Source organism: Vidua macroura, chromosome 11 (genome assembly GCF_024509145.1).
Source record: "Vidua macroura isolate BioBank_ID:100142 chromosome 11, ASM2450914v1, whole genome shotgun sequence".
NCBI lineage: Eukaryota > Metazoa > Chordata > Aves > Passeriformes > Viduidae > Vidua > Vidua macroura.
Window position 1 is genome coordinate 18,293,065 of NC_071581.1, and position 19,312 is coordinate 18,312,376.

General features: G+C 40.7%; 1 protein-coding gene across 1 annotated transcript in view; it reads right to left on the reverse strand.

The window, feature by feature from the left end:
• LOC128812660 (polycystic kidney disease protein 1-like 2) overlaps positions 1-19,312 on the reverse strand; it is a 36,159-nt gene that overhangs the window by 4,120 nt on the left and 12,727 nt on the right. Inside the window, 26 exon segments of the mRNA XM_053987186.1 lie at positions 120-280; positions 617-744; positions 1,544-1,677; positions 1,770-2,097; positions 2,948-3,133; positions 3,847-3,987; positions 4,685-4,781; positions 5,224-5,455; positions 6,205-6,433; positions 7,333-7,546; positions 8,055-8,281; positions 8,437-8,636; positions 9,136-9,282; positions 9,634-9,812; positions 10,000-10,101; positions 10,323-10,553; positions 10,958-11,151; positions 11,414-11,639; positions 12,320-12,454; positions 13,366-13,492; positions 14,282-14,406; positions 15,423-15,605; positions 16,876-17,001; positions 17,818-18,012; positions 18,487-18,632; positions 18,794-18,994. Of these exon segments, the coding sequence (XP_053843161.1) occupies positions 120-280; positions 617-744; positions 1,544-1,677; positions 1,770-2,097; positions 2,948-3,133; positions 3,847-3,987; positions 4,685-4,781; positions 5,224-5,455; positions 6,205-6,433; positions 7,333-7,546; positions 8,055-8,281; positions 8,437-8,636; positions 9,136-9,282; positions 9,634-9,812; positions 10,000-10,101; positions 10,323-10,553; positions 10,958-11,151; positions 11,414-11,639; positions 12,320-12,454; positions 13,366-13,492; positions 14,282-14,406; positions 15,423-15,605; positions 16,876-17,001; positions 17,818-18,012; positions 18,487-18,632; positions 18,794-18,994 (4,594 nt within the window).

The window sequence follows — 19,312 nt, forward strand, 5'->3', positions numbered from 1 at the left end:
AGCCATCTAGGATAGCAATATTTAGCACAGAAAAGGTGCTATCTGGGGAGGAGAAAAATAGATTTATTTCTGCATAAGTAGCAACAACAAAGGATGCACTAAATAGCATTAGTACTTACTCCTCCTTATGTTCCTGGTAGTAGCTGATGTCCCGGGTCCCAAGGACCGTCCGTTTCACAAACACTGACAGAGCACTCCAGCTAATCAATATAATGGCCATCTCCAGGAGATTCCACTTGCTATGGAAGTATCTCCATCTCAGACTCTTCAGCAGCTTTCCCTGTGAGGAGTTTTACTGTTTCAGTCTCATGACTCCATATCACACAATGCACCTCTGAAGATTAGGACAATGCCCTCCACAATAAAGCAGGCTGCTCTGCCTTAATAAAACTACATCTTACACTAGTTTCTCATTATCTTTCTCAAAAACAGCATCCAAGCCAAATAAAGTATTGCCTTCCTATTATTTAATACTCACACTGTACCTGATTCCATCTTCCATTGGTGTAGCAGCATCAGTGCTACTGAAATCAAGTACAGTCCTAAAGCTTTTGAAAGTGAAATCAACAGCAGACACAAGGTAATGCTCTCAGCCAAACTTTCCAGTGGGCCTCACCTGGACTATCATGTAGTACACAATAAAGAGGAAATAAATGACTTCTGCTGCAACCACAAAGATGTGGAGGCTGTTGGTGTAGGGGTAGAGCCGGACACTTTGCAGCTCCGCACTTGTGAAGAAGGCTCCTGAAAAACAAACAGGGGTCACCTCAGGGCTCTTTGTGCTTTCATTCAAACAACTCAGTTCACCAGTGAGACTTCTGCACTTGCTTTCACATCAGCGTGAGCCTGAATCCAACCACTGAACTAAGATTTAGACTTGACTATGTGAGTAACCTTATAAGGGTTTGAAATTTTCCTCTAACAGGAATTTCAGAGAGTCAAGGCTTTGAGAATGGTAGTGCTTGTCTGCTTGAGTCTTGTGTGATAGCACAATAGTAATGCAGTAGGACTGAATTTGGATTGGACTGCAAATGCAGAAATACAGCAGGACTTGGAATTAAAAAAAAAAAAAAAAGCTGAATCTCATTCTAAACCCAAATGAGCTCAGTTTGGGCATTTTCTAATACTTAGACACACCCTAAGGAGGCTGCTGCTCAGATCAAAAGTCATCTGGAACAAAAAAAATAGACTGTTATTTGCATTTCTGTTCTAATATTTTATTGATTAACTGAAGTGATTAGGAAACAGGAGTTTTCTTGTTCCTGTTGTAAATTCTCGAGATCAAGTTTCAGTGTCATGTTTTCTTCATCAGCAGATGACCACAGCATAAGCAAACATAAGATATTCCATTATGGTCTATATTATTGTGATGCTGCATTTTTCCTAAAAGGTTTAGAAAATTTGCATTGATTCTCTCATGATTAGATTTATTAATACACTTGTCTTTCCTGAAGAAAGGACTAGGAAAATACTGATAGTGTGTAAATCTTCTTTCTGTAGGTGCATTTCTTGCTATAATGTGTAACATAGGAAAGGCTCTCACCTAAAGCATTGCTTTCAAACATCAGGCTTATAATGCAGAACAGGTTCACGTTGGCATTGTAGACTGTAAATTCAACAAACACTGCTCTTGTGAAGGTGTCAAGCCAGACATTGTTGAAAAGGTACTGGAGAATTCTGCCAAAAGAATGTGTAGCCAGTGATCTAATTCATACAGGAATGATGAATCACATGGAGGATGCACTGATAATTTACAATACAAGTGGTACCTGGAGGCATTTTTAGGGTCAGTTCCCAGGTGAATCACATATCCCCCTCCACTATAGATGGCAAGTTTACCCCAGCTGGGGTGTCCTCTCAGTTTGGACTGACTCTGATACTGCCATGCTGAGCTCAAGTCAGAGGAGTTACCAAAGGCTGAGGTATTCCAGTGCTCCCCATAAACTGATGTATCTTCTGTTTGTAGGGAGTATGGAGCATGGCATTCCTCAACTACATGATGGAGTCTGGGAGAAATAGGGCAGGTGTCTCCTTTCACTCTTACTTGGCGAATTCGAGCACTACCCACCAGCTTGGAATTGCCATCTGTAATGAATCCTAAACAGGAGATGGAAAAGAGCAGCATTGGCAATATGACAAAATTAATAATATTTCTTAATTTCATTTATGATTCACTGATGCATTAATATTTTGCCATATATTCTTTTCTCGGAAACACTGTAAGCAAAATTGTAATGAAAATGAAACCCTCATATTGATTTGAAATGAGTTCTTAAATAACATTCACAATTACAGAGTTCTGTCACCCCCATCTGTATTTTATACAGAAGGAAAGTGAGGCCTGGAGGAGAAAAGTGACTCACCTTGAGTCCCATAGAAGAGTAGCTTTATGCAGTGCTCATGTGGCCTGTCATGTCCAAAGAACATCTCTGCTAATATATTTTAATATTTACCTGTAAATGTGAGCTGGAAAATGGGCCATGTTTTACTGGATATGGCTGGATAGAAACATGCTGATATTGCATAATTTGCCTTCACATTGATCCAAGTCATGATGCAAACAACTCTCCTGAGGAAAAGCTTTATGGTGCCACCTGTCTGCCATTCTGCCATTCTTTTTTTTTTTTTTTCTTAGTTATGGAGAGAAAGTAGTGTAAAGCTTTCTGATATATCTGAATATCTGGAGTAAGTAATAAAAAATGTGAAAAATTTAGCATTGCAGTGAAGAACTTTTGGGTTATATTAAATATAAGGAAAATATCAGGGGATATTTAACTTAGGGTCAAGATGTGGGGTTTTGTTATTCACTGGTATTCCTATTATAAGATTCCTTGCTAGCTTCCTCACAGTCCCTTTCTCCACTCAAATATGCAAGTTAGAGTATTAAAGTATTAAAAATAATGTTTCAGAATCTGGCAAGCTGAAGGGAAACAATGCGACTCTGCACCTTTATAAGATCCATAAAGATTTTTGAGTAAAGTAGTGTTCGCCCACGTGAAAAAATCCTGGTAACTGTAGACATCATGGAATCCATCTGTAAAGCTGTCCTCAATGTGTTTGTTTAAATAGTAGGAATTGGGATCTCTCTGCCCATAGGCAACCAGTAACAGCATCCATAAAAACCCCAGATAGGCTGGAAAAAAACCAGAAAGAGACAGCACATGTGAGCTCTGGCTTAACAATGCTGTTCAAAATAGATTGCATGAACGATTACTGCTGCCAGCAGCCATTAGGCCAAGGAGGTGCTTTGTAGATTCTGAGTGACCAGTGCTAATGAATGCACCCAAGCTGCTTCATGTGCTGCAGTTTAAGTGTTTCACATTTGGAATATGAGTAGCTGTCAAGAAAATAACTGGGAAGGCTGAATAGAAGTAGTCAGGGTAGCTCCAAATAAAATGACTAGTCTAACTTTGTTCCAAGTAAAGTTGAGTTTTTTTGGGTTTTTTTTGCCATTGATTTTAGAGGAAATAAAACAGGGGCATAAATCATTATCTATAGATAGTATCTGCTTTTAGAAAGATGGCCTCCATCTGCTCTTTGGTTTCAGCTTCATGTAACTGTTCACCTCCTCCTTTTAGCCTTTCTGCTTTTCTTTAATCTCTCATGTTTGCAATGTGTTTCTTTACCATAAAATGAAGCCTTAGCCACACTTTTAGCTCCAGCTAACATTCCCACCTCCCTGCAGCTCCAGCTGCCAGGGAACAGCCTGTCTCTACATCATAATGGCTGGCAGAAAGCTGAAGATATGCCAAAACTTTGTCACCCAAGAGAACAATATTTTCACTGATGTAAAATTACCTATGAGTATTACTGAATAAAACAAGAACATGTACTTATGGGTAATACCCAGGATTTCTCTGATGAGGGCAAATGCTTTCTGCTCCTTCATGTAGCTGATTTTCATTTTCTCCACATCAGCAGCAGGAGGTGGCCGGTAAATATTGCTTCTACTGTCCCTTCGGACCCCGAAGAGAGGGTGTGAATCACCTGTGAGGGAGAGCAGTGAACCCTGGAATTAGTCAATTGATCATCCATGTCCTGCTTTTTGTTTGTTTGGACTTTCTAAGGAAACATTTCTATCTAACGCTTTCCCTCAGGAATACAGAGGATGTGATTAAAAAAATTACTATAGCAATTGTAAGGCAAACAGGGGGGAGGGAAGGAGCTCACAAAAACTGTGTGTTGGGTTTAGGACCAGGTGTGGTCCAGGTGTCTCTCACTAGGCTGAGCATCTCAGAAGGTGGTGTATTCATAGCCTGGGGCTGAGCGGGGCGGAAGCTGTAGATCAGATAACTTTGCTATGCACTAGGATTCCTGTCTGCTAGTGAAGGCTTTATTTAGATATGATTGTGACTGCAGAAGCCACTGCTAAGTTTAGGGGAATAATACAGATAATTGTGGCTGTGGAAAAGTATGTAATCTGAGAACATCCATATAGGGCTTAAAGGATGCAGGAAATTTCTTTGTGAGAGGTTTTAGTTATGCTTGTCAGATAAAGACCTACCAGTCTACATGAAGGGTGCATTTTTTACTGTTCACTTATTTATTTTCACTAAGTTGTGGAATAGTTAGGGGTTTTGTTGCAAGCCAGTTGAGCTTAGTCACATATTCATTCATAAAGGACTCCAAAAGCTTGGAAATTTCTGCACGTTCTTTAATAATTTGTAAGTTTCCGGGCAGTTACCTGGTGCAGATAAAGGCCCATCAATAGCTGTGTTTTCTTCATCCTCATGTTCCACCTTCTTCAGAACCAGAGCAAAAAAAGCAGCAAATCCCAGCACCTGGAAAGAATCAGCCATAGACTCACCGTATTCCAATTTCATATGAAGAAGCTCAGGCTTTGACCTGCATCCCTTTGGATCCAGGCACTGCAGGAAAACAACTGTGCCTTGGGTTTGTTGAACCCATGCAGCTGAAGCCCATAAACAAGAGAACAGGGCACAGTGCTGGGGTTCGTCCAGCTAAACTGATTCTGTGACACATATTCACTTGTCAGAAACATCATTAAACCCTGACAAAGCAAGGGAGATGAAACTAATGGAGTTAATGTCAGCAAAAACCAACAGAACTCTGTAAACCACCTGCCTGCTCTTGTTTTAAGGGCAAAGACTTCTCATTTTATATCCCAAATCCTGCAGCTCTTTAGAACATGTTACATTGTCTTCCTGCAATGGCAGCAGGTGAGTTCATCTTGACCAGTGGTTGTATTTCTGAGGCTCTCACCTTTAAGGGCTGTGTGATGAAAAGACTTTCCAAGAAGGAGATGACCATGGAGATGAGCCATTTGATGGAATTCTCCTTGCCATAATGGAGTCCGTAGAGCATGGTGAAGAACCCCGACACACTGCTGGTGGCTGCCACAAGGAACCAAGCAATGAACACAAACCACCAGGGCAGCCCTCTGGGAGAAGAACTTTTCTTGTCATCATTGGACAAATTCGGAGTATGGGACCACCTTGAGAGTGAACCAGAAGAGAAAATTCAGTCTGCGATGGAACAGGAACCAAAATTGCAGTCATCAGGTTCACTGGGAATAGGCAACATCTTATGATATAAAATCAAAATATTCTTTTAATTAATGCAGTTATGTAGGATATATGGATACCAAAAAGTACAGTGAGAAAAAATAATTAAGTGTGCAGGGATCAGCTAAAATCAAAATAAATATGATGGGCTTCTTTACTCCTCAGTTCATGCATAATTGAATCTCCAGTAGAATTATTGACAAAGCTATGAGTGTATTAAATCTGCTGAATGAATCTCTTGTGATCACCATAATGGCCAAGTGACGTGATTAGTGCAATTGTTTTCAATACTTCCAACTTAATTATCATATTTCACAGAACTATTTTTGTCTGCCTATTAATTTTTCTTTATCCATACATTTTAAGAGACTTGTGTGACTTTGGAGCTGGGTGATTATCCCAACCCTTTACTATCATATGACATTTATTGTAACTTTCCACTTTGGAGGCAAAAATGACAAACAGCAATGGTCTGTCATTATTGCCTTTGTGTGCAGTTCGCAGTGCATGGCAATTTCTTTGTAGCTCCTGCAGTGTTATAATAGTAAGACTTATTTTTACAGATGTAATAATAGTTATCTAGCACATGTTAAGCAGTAATTATTTGGGCTCTGTCATCCTGCCCAATTTTGAATGCATGACCTGAATTTACTTATACTTAGAGTGAGAACTGGGTTACCCCTCACTGATGGATGCTGATGAGCAGATTTGGTTCTCCAGGAGGTTCTTCATATGCTGAATCTGACAAACAGCTTGTGTGTAACTCTGAGGCATCTGAAATTTATGGGGCCCCAGTAATTTCAGCTCCATCTCTACATGCTGGAGTTGCATGTACAAGCAACGATCGTAATCATTGTATTTCAGCTGGTCACAAATTCTCTTCTCTGGAGTTGGACTTCTTGTTTTTTCTGCAGACAAATATTTATTTATTTATTTACTGAGAAAATAAATAGATTAAAACACTGTTCAGTACAAAGGGTGGTTTCTCTGGAGCTAAAGATCATAAATGTGATGAAGTGAAGACTAACATATGAAAGGACACTAGACCTTAAAGCTCTTCTGCTGGAATGGCCTGGAACTTTTTCTAGAAGGCAACTGAGTTAAACAGCAGTCCTAAAATCTTAATAGACAGGTCAGATCAGATCAACTGTTAATTTGTTCATGGTTTACCTGTGTAATTAGTAGCTTGGAAGACTCCCTGGAAAAGCCAAATGTGAGTCTTAATGAAATCAGTGAGGTTGTTTACTCATATATTCTTGTTTAATTGAGAGTCAGACTGAAAGGAACAACAGCATGAAGCCAAGAAGAAAACAAAAAATACTGGTCAAAGAGTTTGTGAAACAAGTGATATTTGTAAGTCTTTTCATTTGTAAATGCTGATCCAGCTCCCAAGCCAGACTGGTAGCAAACATTTGATTCTACAGCGTAAGAAACAGAGATTTCTCAGTTGTCTTTACTTAGTTGGGTGCTCAGCGGTGCAGTGAAAGAACAGGAGGCAAAGGGCACATCTTAAAACATGGGAAATTTCTGAACATAGGAAAAAACATAGATATTGGACACTGGAGTAGGTTGTTCCAGTTGAGAATTTGTGGAATCTTCATCCTTGGGGACATTCAGCATCAGACTGATGTGATCTTAGGCAATCCTGCTCCCACTGACCCTGCTCTGAGCAGAGATCCCTTCTAACCTCAGCTATTCCGTGATTCTGTAGTTGCCTTAGAGTCAGAATGTAAGAAGAGCTTGGGTCATCACATCCAGTGCTTTCATTGCAAGGGTTTCAGCAGGTATTTCACAGTGTGTTATTTACCTTGGATATCCATTGCACCCAATGTGACAATTAGAGGGCCATCCTTCTTGATCTCTTCATAAAACCCTTGCCCAGCTCTGTTCTGCTGACAGATGATATCCTCAACCAATGACAGGAGTGTGTTGATATTAGCTAATTTTTCAAGGTCTGGTGCTGAGATGAGAGACGGAGTCTTCAGGGCTTTAAAGAGTGAGTTGGCAATTCTTCTTATGTCCTAGGAAAGACAGCAGCAACACAGCAGTGACTCTGGCTGCAGTGGCTTAAGCTGATGTGATCTGACAGTACCACTGGCTGGGAGCTGCACCAACTGCTAAAATCTCCAGAATGGACACAAATAGCACATCCTGCAGTGCTGGATGTGACAGGCACATTTCAGGGAGTTCAGCAAGGCAGCTTTCAGGGTTCAAAAGGGCAGCGTGCCTGCCTGAGGACCTAAGCTGAGGAAGATGTGGTCCATGATACCTTTTATCTTCACTGTCTTGCTTAGTGTTTGCTCTAACTGCTGAACACAGTGATTTGGTCATGCAATAACTGTGCAAGGGCTGGGATGTACAAAGGCAGACCTTAATGAAGGATGGCATTTAGGTGGGCACTTTGCACCAGTGGTAATTGGCTTTTCTCTTCAGACAGGCTGAAGAGCATCGAAACAGGGAAATTTGTGGAGCTGGGGAAGGTGGTAGTGTGTGGCAGCAGAGGGCAGTGCAGGACTCACTGGGACTTGCCTTTGTCACAGCCTCTGGAGTGAGAGAGGCAGCCTGGGTGGCCCCTGGGGTGGGAAGCAGGCTTGGAGACACTCGGCTATTCTTTCTCGGCTTCTTCTCTCTGCTCTGCTGGGCTGGCCGGGGTCGAATGTTCCTGAAGATCTGCACAATGAGCAGGTTGATGGGGAACATGAGGAGGGAGCTCTCAAAGCCAATCATCACTTCCTGCCATGTGAACTCGATCTTACCTGTCAAGATCAAACAGAGCAGAGAAGGAAAAATAACCCCAAGCAAAATAAACCATCAAGTCTCTCTCTTGTGAAAAAAACAATTTAATCAACTCTTGCTTCCAGATTCTGCTGTCTCTCTATTTGCCTGCCCAAGCAATGGTGAGGATTGTTACCCAAATCCATTTTCTGCTCAGCAGGATCCTTTGGCACACCCCAGAACATGATGCTGGTCAGCATGGTGCAGAGGAGCAGTGAGAAGCAACAGGACACGCGCTGGGCTCGTGTGAAGGAGCTTCGTGGGGAGCGGCTGAAAACTGAGTACCAGATGTGCCCATCCTGGAAACCCTTGGAGGTCTTCATGAAAAACAGATTTCTGGGAAGGAGAAGAGGGAAATCAAATGGATATGTGGAAAGGAGAAGGAAGAACCCTAATTCAGGGTCCCAACCTGTTTATGCTTCTAGGCACTATCAGCAGAAGTAATAACTAGGAGAAATTATCAAGTATCATGGCTTGATTTGCATAGAATGGTCATGGCTACTTATGTCCTTTTCTTTTGGACACAGCATAGGGGGAAAGAGAATAGTTCCGATTTAAATTGTTAAGATAATTACACTTAAGAGAAGATGTTTGGGTTTCTGTAGCTTTGTCAGGCTATCCTTCTTTAGCACCAATATTTTCACTGTGCTACTACTGTTAGGGTAATGATTTATGTAACCATCATCCCTCTCTCCCTTATTCAGAGCCCTTTAAGGACAGAGGAAAGACCTTCCTTGTTTTAATTTTTTTCTAGGGCTTTGGTCTGGTTTTTTCATGCCTATTGCTCCGGACTGACTGCTATCAAGAGTAAAAAAATCCATGAAATAGGAGGTACCTGAACTGCTTCATGTCCTGTTCTGTTGCTACTGGGAACACTTTATCTAGGACACATTCTCCAATATCAATGGCTAGCCAAGAGTTACAGAGGAAGTACCATTTCTGATCCCATGCCAGGTCATGGACTAATACTCGATTCACATACCTGTTGGAAAAACACACAGGGCACGGTCACATACCACTGAGAGTGTGAAATCCAGAGCTCAACAAGACTGTGGAGGACCAACTCTGGCCTTCAGCTACTTGGGGTGACTAAACTGTAAGGCACAAGACATATCCCATCCTGTACTGGACATGGGATACGGGAAGCACTCCTGGTCCTGCACTTTAGGCTATTATTTGGTCTATTCAGCTGCAAAAAGTAGAATCTAACACTTCTTTTCTTTCTAGAACTGCAGAAAGGATAATTTTCAAGTGCTAGAAAGGGAAAGCTGTTACCATTATAAAAAGTTATTTGTGGATTTTTACTTCCCAGGATCTCTAGACCTTCACTTACCAGGATGGACTGTCCCCTGAATTATCATGCCACAATCTAATACTCTGCAGTTCCCCAAGAGGGAAGAAGGTACAGAGGAGGAAAACATCCACTCCTCCACGTTCAAAGACTGGCGTATCAGGATCATTTAGATGGTGAGGCTCACTCTCTCCATCCAGTCCATACAGGGTGAGAGTCACCTGGAAAATAAAAATGCAAAATGAAGATTTGCACGTCTCAATCCTAAGTGTGATTATTTCTCCTTTCATTAAACCTAAGGGCTTTCTGTCTCAGACAGAGTTGTCCTGTTTAATAGCCTCAGGTGCTCTATGATTTATCCAGTTCTCTAAGCAAATAAACTCTCCTCCCACACAGTGCCACTGATACCTTGGAGGTTGTGGCTGCACCACGGCGGTGTCCTGTGAAAACGGTCACAAGGTAACGGTACTGAGCAAAGGGGTCATTGTCTTCCAGGACTGTGATTTTCACCTGCAGAGCCACACAACACAGGCAGCATGTTAGCTGTCCTGTAAGAACAGATTCCTGAAAGCTGTGAGTAGGAATTTGTGATCTTGTGAACAATGTTTACTTACCAGTAAACAGAGAGTCACAGGGAAAGGAGTAGGATTGGTTAAAGACTTCCTATTAAAACAGGCTAGGCATGGTGGGAATTGGCCTGAATACATTGACTTTATTAGCTGGAGACTTACTTTGGCATCATCCTGGATGTCTTTCCTTCGAGCCCAAATAACTACAAGCACATATATCAGAAAAATGCATCCTACAGTTGTCACCACCACAGGATTGTCCACGAATGTACCAAACAGCTGTGCTGTTTTGCTGACATCTATGGCATTGGGTATGACAAAGAATGAGCTCCCAAAGAAGGTCAGATGGTTGCAGAGGCACTGTGTGCTGCTAGGATTTGTTTTTGGTCCTACCTGAAACCCAGAAAAGATTTCTGATAAAACATCTGCCTTCAAAGTATTAGATGACTTATGAAGCAAATGAAAAGACAGTGCTGAGACTGGTAATTTAGTGTAGAGAGCTGCTGCACACCAAATTGTTCAAGTTCCAATAAAGAATATTAATTCTAACACTTAACCTGTAATGGGAATTACAATATATTATGGCCTTGTCAGAATGGTTCCATTTCTTATATAGAAGTTCATCCCAAGAAATGGGAATGTTGTTTAAAGGTTAGTTCAATATGACTAAACTTCCTGAGTTTATTAAAACATCACAGAATGATCTTGTTTCATGGTGTCAGTTACTACAGATGGTGGTTATGAGGGCTGGCTTTGAAGTGTGTAACAGGCACATTGTTTTGTTTTGCTCTACTTACATGACATCCATAGCTGTTCCAGCCTCCCTGGTGCTCATCCCAAAATACACAGCGGGATGCAAAGCAAGTGGCATTTATGGTTAACCCCTCGTAGACTGTTGAATCCATTCCCATATCTTGTAAAACCATGAAATAGTAGGTTCCCTCTCCAAAAATAAGTTCTTCTGGGCTGAGAACCCAGCTGTTCATCTCACCTTGAACATAAATATTTTCGTTTCAATGTATCTATAGAAGGCTAATTCAGAAGCATGCATGTAATAAATGAACCAAAGAAACAGGCATGAAATCATTCTTAGCAACTCATTGATCAAATCACCCCAATCTTTGCTCTTGTTAATAAACATTTTATTCAAGAGATTGGAACACTGAAGCATGAGGTTTCTTTCCAGCTAGACACCTGAACTCATGGTCAAGGCTCATTCTGCAAGTTTATGAGTCACTAACCACTTATCTTACCTCCAGAAGTTTTCTTATAGAACAGATGATTTTTCATATCATAGCTGGTTTCATTTGGGTGATAACCATACCCCAAGTAAAGTATTAGTGGAATGTCATGTTCAGATTCCAGGTGGATCACTATAGATGTGTTTTCTGAGGTAACATTGACTTGAAAAGTGCTATAATTGCCCAGATTCAACAGAATCTTATCTTCCCGAGTTGCTGAAAGCCTTGGTAATATGATCTGTTTTTAAACAAAAAGACATAGGTTTAAATACAGAAAAGCTTTTTCTTCTTAGCATGCAGCCACATGCTAGATTTTCTTTTTTCACAACATCAGGAAAGCATGGCCAGCAAAAATACCACTTTCAAAGTAGTTTTCTTTTTAATGTCAACTAACCTCTGAAAAATTAATGTGAAATCTGTGTAGACTCATCACAAAACCTAGGGTTAGGGTTAGTGTTAGGGTTAGTGCATTTCTGAACTGAGACCTGTGATTATGACTGAGACATTGGCTGCATAAAGTGCATAAAGTATGAGCGATTTAGATGTCAGTTTATACATGGGCTAGGAAGCCAAAGAGTAGCACAATAAATTCAGTAGTTAGTTGATGAAATCAGACTTCACATTCTGCTTTGGGATGAATGTAATCTGGAATCTATTTCCACAACCATTAGCATTCTTTCATTTAAAGGAAGAATAAAATGCCTCCTTTTCAAGAAAAGACAGAAATACTTGTTTTTTTTTTTTACCACATCACAGAAATCCCTCCATCACAACTACAGACTGCATCAGCCCATTATCTAATGTAATGAACACTACCAGAATTTGTGTTCACCTCACAAATAACACAAATGACAGTTTGTTAATGGAGGGAGGAAAAATATGGGAAAGAGGGTGAGAGTTAGGAAATAGTGGCTTTACCTCAATGTTCTCTTTGAGGTTGCTGACTGGTATGATCAAACCATCCAGACCAGTTAGACTTAGACCTCCCACTGTTCCACTGATGTCAAAACTGCTGTCACTGGAGAAAAAGGGATTCATGGCAAAGCTCACCATCTGTTAGAAGACATTAACAATCAGACAACTGAGCTATTGTTGTTACCAGATATTCAGTATTGTCAGTATTTCATTTTATTCACATCCTGAATTGCTGAATAGTGAAAGAATGAGCTCAGACCCAAATAGAAGTAAACTTCCAAGCATCCAGATTTAAATAAGACTCTACCTTATCTCTAAGGTGGGTCTATAAACCTTGAAAGTGATTTTCATTCTGAAATGTATACAACAATATTTATTGTTTTCATACAGTGTGACACCTTTTTGGCAGAGTTGGAAAAAGTGCAATGAAAAAAAAATGTTTGCAGGTATTTTAGAGGTCTTGTCAAAGGGTCAAACCAACCAGAGAGATCTTCAGAAAATTAATTATGAAAATATGACAATTATATGCTATCTATTGTTCTGAGAGAAAAAACACTACATCCTAATTCAGATGGGGGCTGTGCTACCATCAGCACATTTGTCTCCTGCAGGATCTGAGTGCTCACACTCAGGTGTTTCTTGCTGGGATGAAAGAAGACTGCTGTAGGTTAGTCTGAATGTGATATGGAGTCTGAGCTGTTACATTCTCCTCAGAGCATAAGATGTAAGCAAACAGCACATAGATGTGTAGGTATTGATTCATTCCAGCGCCTGCTCCTGCCATGTACGTGTGAATCAGAGCGTATGCAAGAGGCTGATGGGATGGGGAATTTAAGAATTCAGATGTCCTTAACTTGCTCAACCAACCTTATGCAATTAAGATAAATGAAGGCTTCTTTGACCAATAATTTCAAATAATTTTCTTGGCATGACAGGAAGAATGAAGTGTGCTTGTGTGGTCATTGTGAAAGGATAAATGATGCTAAAACCATTGCATCAGGAATGTAAGCTGGTTATCAAATAGAGTTAGATAAAAGCTGTTTACTTGCCCTTATATCCACTGTTTCACCATCAACTCCTGAAACATTGAGAGAGGAAGCAGGTGGGAGAGTAAAGCTGGCAGAGCTGGAATTGGAGATGTTAATGGATGTGCTATCCATGTTTTCTGTTTGTAATCTGTCCAGTTATGGTTGGGCAAAAGCAAAGCAGAATAAAAGAGAAAAAAATAATAAAAGGAAAAAACACACCAGAAAAGACCCAAACATCAATAGCATGGACTTCATATCTACAGAGAAATCTTTCTCTCTTTAAGGATATAATTTAGCTGCAAAACTATTTCTAAGTCTGCCAGTACATGGATCTGTCCCTGATGCAGTATTCCACGTAAACCTACCATAGAATCATCAAAAAAGGGGTGGAATTGGCATATCTGGAGAGGAAGTTTACCAAGGTGTACTTATTCGAAAGACTTGGTTTCTGTGTGAACATGCTCTTGATTTGAATGCACAGTTTGATGTGGATGAAAACCAGGCTTTCGGGGAACAATTTAGGGATGATTATAGGGAATGGAAAATGCTCGTCAGACTCCTCAGAATTATATTTGCTTCTGCCAAGCTGCTTACAGTTCCATATAACATGTCATTATTGGCAACTTGGAAAAGAAAAGAAACCCTTAGCTGGTATGATATGAGTTTTCTACATAATTCCAAAAGTAAGTGACTACTGCCTCATTCAGGAAATTGTAGCAAATTCTCTGCTGGTTAAAGAACACACAGCATGGGAATTTCTAAGGTGATGCTCCTGGAGTCCAAACTATTCTTACTATCAGTCACTAACAACAGACTTGTTACACTATTGAAATTGTCATTATGCTAGAATATTTAGTTCCAAACGTTCTGTTTAAGCACAATGGAATTGACATTTGTAGCTCTCAGAAGCTTCAGTGGGGGACACTGCAGCTTTTACCTGTGCATGTACATTGTGGCAGAGGGAGAGGTGAGGACTGTTGGCTCATCACCTGGTGCCTTCCCAAACAGAAGGGCACTCTGGAGATTTTCAACTGTACTCAGGAGCTGGTGTGACACTGAACTCTGGAAAAGAATTGGAGGAGGAAATTTACAACAAAAGTACTCAGGATTATCAAGCTGCACATTATTTGTCATTGCTTCCATTTAATTTTGGTGTCTTACTAAGCTGACTAACTTGGTGATAAGCTTCCTAGTCTCAGAGAAAGCTATTCTATTGCAATTCAGTTTCTGTAATTCTCATTGAAACATTGCAGATGGCAAATAAATGCCTTACAGATTTTACTCCTATATTGTTACATTTATAACTTCTGTACATTGAAATACATTGAATTGAAGCATGACATCTATCAATATATTCATGTGCTTTTGTGTATTAATGCCCTTAGCTGCACATGTTAGTATTTTGTTACTTGGAAAAGCAAGACCTAATTACATATCAATTGTGTATTATTAGTGGGTTATTGTTGGAAAACTTGTCCAGTTGATAATCCTTTCTCTCAGATTTATTTCATCCCTACTGCCTTGCAGTGATGAAATTAAGGTATGTTCAGCCCAGGAAACTCATAGAGTTAGCTGTGACAATTCACATATTGCTAGGAAGGGGTAGGACAAAATAGGTATGTTGTGTCTTTCTGAACAGATAATCAGAGCTTTCTGCAAAAGTGTCAGCAGCAGCCAGAGCTGCTTCAAGCTGTGAAGAAGTGGTGGCAATCGTGAATATTTAATACCTGTGGCTTCCTTGAATTATGGGCCAAAAGGAGGGTCTAGAAGCAAATCTGAAAAAAATCACAATGTGCTTGTCATGGATTAGAGGTCAGAGCTGATGCTGTGTTCTCTGTCCTGTTCAGCTTTCAATGTAACAAGTCTTAAGAGGCCTCTATCTTCATTAACAGATATTCAATCTAACATGTCTAACTGGGGAGAAGTTTCCTCTCATATTCAAGTCCATCATGGTGTCACAGTGAACCCTTCCCAGTGGAAAGGTAAAAATACAAGAGACAGCAGAGATTTAAAAAACCTCCCAAAGCAAACAAATATTCACACACAGTACAGTGTAAACTGGACCAAATCTAAATTACCTGTTTTGCTTCTGGCACTGAAGTGTTCCCAGCTCTGATTTCTACAGAAGCTTTAAGAACACTGCTCACTGCATTAAACAGATAGTTGGCTGCTTCCTTTAACTCCTGACCATCTCTGCTGTGCTCTGTGTTTACAGCAAGCAAAGAGGCACTGACATGTTTCAGAGTGTTGCTGGCTTCCACCTGCAGGAAAAACACAGGGAGCAGTTTATATGTACTGGCACTACAAATGACAGAAGTGACACTTGTGTCATTTACTGAAAATTGCAACAGCACTAATCTTTTTGGACTATTAGTGGGTAATGCCATTTTTACTATTATTATTTGTGCTGGGGTAATACTTCAAATGCTAATAAAGATGATATACTGGATGGTACACCAAAATGGAATACAGGCATGAAAAATGCAGCCTGCTTCTACAGATGTAATCCATAAAAAGATTAGTAACATCTGAAAGAAGCTTGTCTGTCAAACCCTGGGCGAGGATAGCTTTTAGATTTACAGTAAAGTAGTAAATTAGGTTATAAGTTTCTATCTTAGTGCCAAAGTGCTAAGTGCCAAAGGAGAATGAGTTTTACAATTTTTATTTTGTGCCTGGATGCAGCTTTGGGACTGGGAAAGCATTGGCCAGATTTTAGCCCAGCATAGTGAAGGAGCCAAGCAAATTCACTGCAGGCTTGGACACATCCATCCCCACAGCCTGTGAACACTGAGCAGCCTTTCTCTAGGGTAAGAGCTGGATCTGAGCTGTGTTCTTGTCTTGCCAAATTTAACCACTTCCTGCTGAAATGCTCCCAAGCCATTGTCTGGCTCCAACTCTATAATACATCGAAATCAGGACAGCTCTTTTTATTGCCTGCATATTTGGGAAACTTCCCCCAGTGACAGTTTGTTCTGTCCTGCCATATGCTCACCCTGTAACCATAAATAGCATCATCTACTAATAATGCCTTGTTCCCAGACAAGACTCAAGAGATACTTTTGTGGGCTCAACCTGCACATTTGTGCCCAGCTCCTCTGGGTGCTGACATGTTCCTTGACCATTGCCTATGTGCATTTTGTGCAGTGCCAGGACCAGGGATGAATGAATGTGGGCAATTATAGAAAAACCCTCATGGGGCAGTTCAAGGTTCTAAAAGTGCTTTACAAGAGAAAACATGCACCCAAACATGTTTCTGACTAAAAATTAAAGATTCTTAATAACAAAAATGTATGATAAATGTAATGGTCATAGCCTGGATTGTAGAGATTGCTGAGACAATATCTGAGACTTGAATTTACTTACTCTAAACAGAGTCAAATACTGCTAGTCAAAATACACATACTTGGTACAGTTGAAAAAATGGGTAAGAACAGATAATTATAAGGTACTGAAACTCTTCCAAGGTCAGTGGGATAATTAGAGCACACTCTGCTATTAGTGTGAGGAGATATAAGATGAATTGCTTCTTACCTGTGCTGAGACAGACAGCTCTTCACTCCTGTAAGTGATTTCTTTCAATACCTCTGACATCTTCAGAGCAGTCTGCATTGATGTTATGTTAACAACAGAGAGAGTTGTCAGCATCAGCCCTCGGAGCTTGGGATGAAAAGGGATAATTAGGCAAAGGAACAAGATGCTAATTAGGACTGTGAAAGTAGTGCTGTGTATTGACAGCCAGGCTTGCTGTAAGTTATGCAGTAGAGTAAGGCTCCACAACAAGGATCATTTGAGCTGATATTATAGCTCTACTGACAAGGTGCTACTTGCCCTAGTAATTATATAATCATGAGTTTTATGTTACCTCCCAGCACAGAGAATTCATACACTTAACATCCATTAACAGCAAGGAGAGTTACTTGTGAGAATTTGTACTAATGTATGTGAATTACTGTGTAAATGCCACTTCCAGAGAAAGCAGAGCCATGTGTGATTGATGTTATTCAAATAATGAATCTTAACTGATGGATACATTCTCTAGATCTCTTCATCTGAGGTGCTCAAAGCACTGTACAAATATCAGCTTATGACTGAAACATCAACTGGTGGCTCGAGTGGACTAAAGAAAATTACCTGCCATCTAGTGCTTTTGGGGAAAATTGGATAGGATATTTATCCCACTGGAGATGCCATTTTATTGAAATTTAAATTGCTTTGGAAAATCAGGTTTAGATTAACTAGTTTAAATCAATGAAATAACAATTGAGAATTAACTGTTTTAGTGATAAGTGATAAAACAAATAATTTATGTAGACAAATAGTGAAAACTAGATGAAACCTGTGCCAAACACTAGAAACTTGAAACGTTCATTGATTTCAAGTAGTGATATGTGAGCTTTTTATTACTTAAGAGCTGTCAAAAAATATGAAGAGTCCATTATATGACATTTTACTGCAAGAAAATGTTTTGCTGACCTCTTTTCGTGTGTTTGTCTGTAAAGACATGTTAAAACTTTCCTCTTGGATCTGCTGATTAAGGACAGATGTCACTGACTTGTAGAGCTGGAAGAGACTCATGCTGTTGTTCCCATCTTTTAGGATGATATTTGCCTTCTCAGATACCACAGCCTGTAGGGTCAGGTTCCCATCCATCATATCTGCAGGTCCAACCTGGTGAAGGAATCAGATGTGCTCTCAACATTGCCAAGGGTGTTATAATTTTCTTCCAACAGCTTCCATGATCATCTTAATAACAGCCTAGATAGAGTGGGACATAAAACTTCATGTTCCCATTTTAAATGTTTTATTTTTAATGGCCTGATAAGGATGTCCTTACTGTGGCACTGGGGAAGAAGCAGGAGGCTTTTGGGGCCTACACAGAGTAATTCCAGACTCAGTAAATAGGTTTACACTGCTCAATCAATGTCCAAACAATTCTTTTAGACTTTTGTTCTAGAATAAAGGGCAGTGGAAGACCTTTTGACATTGAGCACTCAGAGAATAGTCTCTGTTAGGTAGAAAAATGGTGATTATGGCACATTCAGATGGAAGTAGTATATCTAAAACAGGAATGAGCTCCAAAAGTCAGTTTTGGGTTAGTTATCCACTTGAGAGTTCCTGAAACTAATTAATTCTACTGTGTACCTTCACTGAAGTATTTGTTTGAACTGTATCACCGACGTTGTTGCTAACAATAATTGTCACATGTAAAATGAAATTATTTTCCTCTTCTCCAAGTGGAAGATAAACTGGGAAGAGTTCAGGATCCGGGCTACAATCCAGGAGAGAATCTGAAATGGGAAAGAAGGGGTCAGGGAGCAGACACCACAGAGACACCTCCTGCTCTCTGAGAACAGGGGACTCAGGGCATGTTCACTCTCGAGGAGTGCAGAGCAGGGCAGGTTGTGCCTTTGCTCTTGTCAGAAGCCAAACAGCTGTCCTGGGGACTTACCCGGTGTCACATAGAAGCAATATGTGAGCTGCCTGCTAGGACTGGCCTGGCCCGACCCTTCCGAGCCGGGAGCGCTGCAGGAGACCCTGAAGGCGGTGAGCACCGACCCGTGCTCGGGACTCACGGCACAGCCGGGGGCTTCGGGCGGGGGCACGGTGCTCACCAGGAACGATCGCTCCCCGTAGCGTCGCTCAGTCGCGGCTGGGAGTGGAGGGAGCAGAGCGTCAGGCAGGACCGTGCCCCAGCCCTGCATCGCGCCCACCGGGCTGGCTGCTCGGGCACGCACACGGCAGGCTGGGCTAACGAGGAATGAAATCCTGCTACTGCATAAACCATATCAGCAGAAGAGCTATTTCAAATATCTTAATGTCTGCATTATAAAGCAAAGCGCTATTACTTGATCAAGCATTTAGCATGACTTTGTTTCAGGTGAGCCTTAACAAAGTTATTAACAGCTTGGAGTAAGATAACTGAATTTCTTCTGCTGTGTGACACCCCAGAACAAACTTATATCCTCAT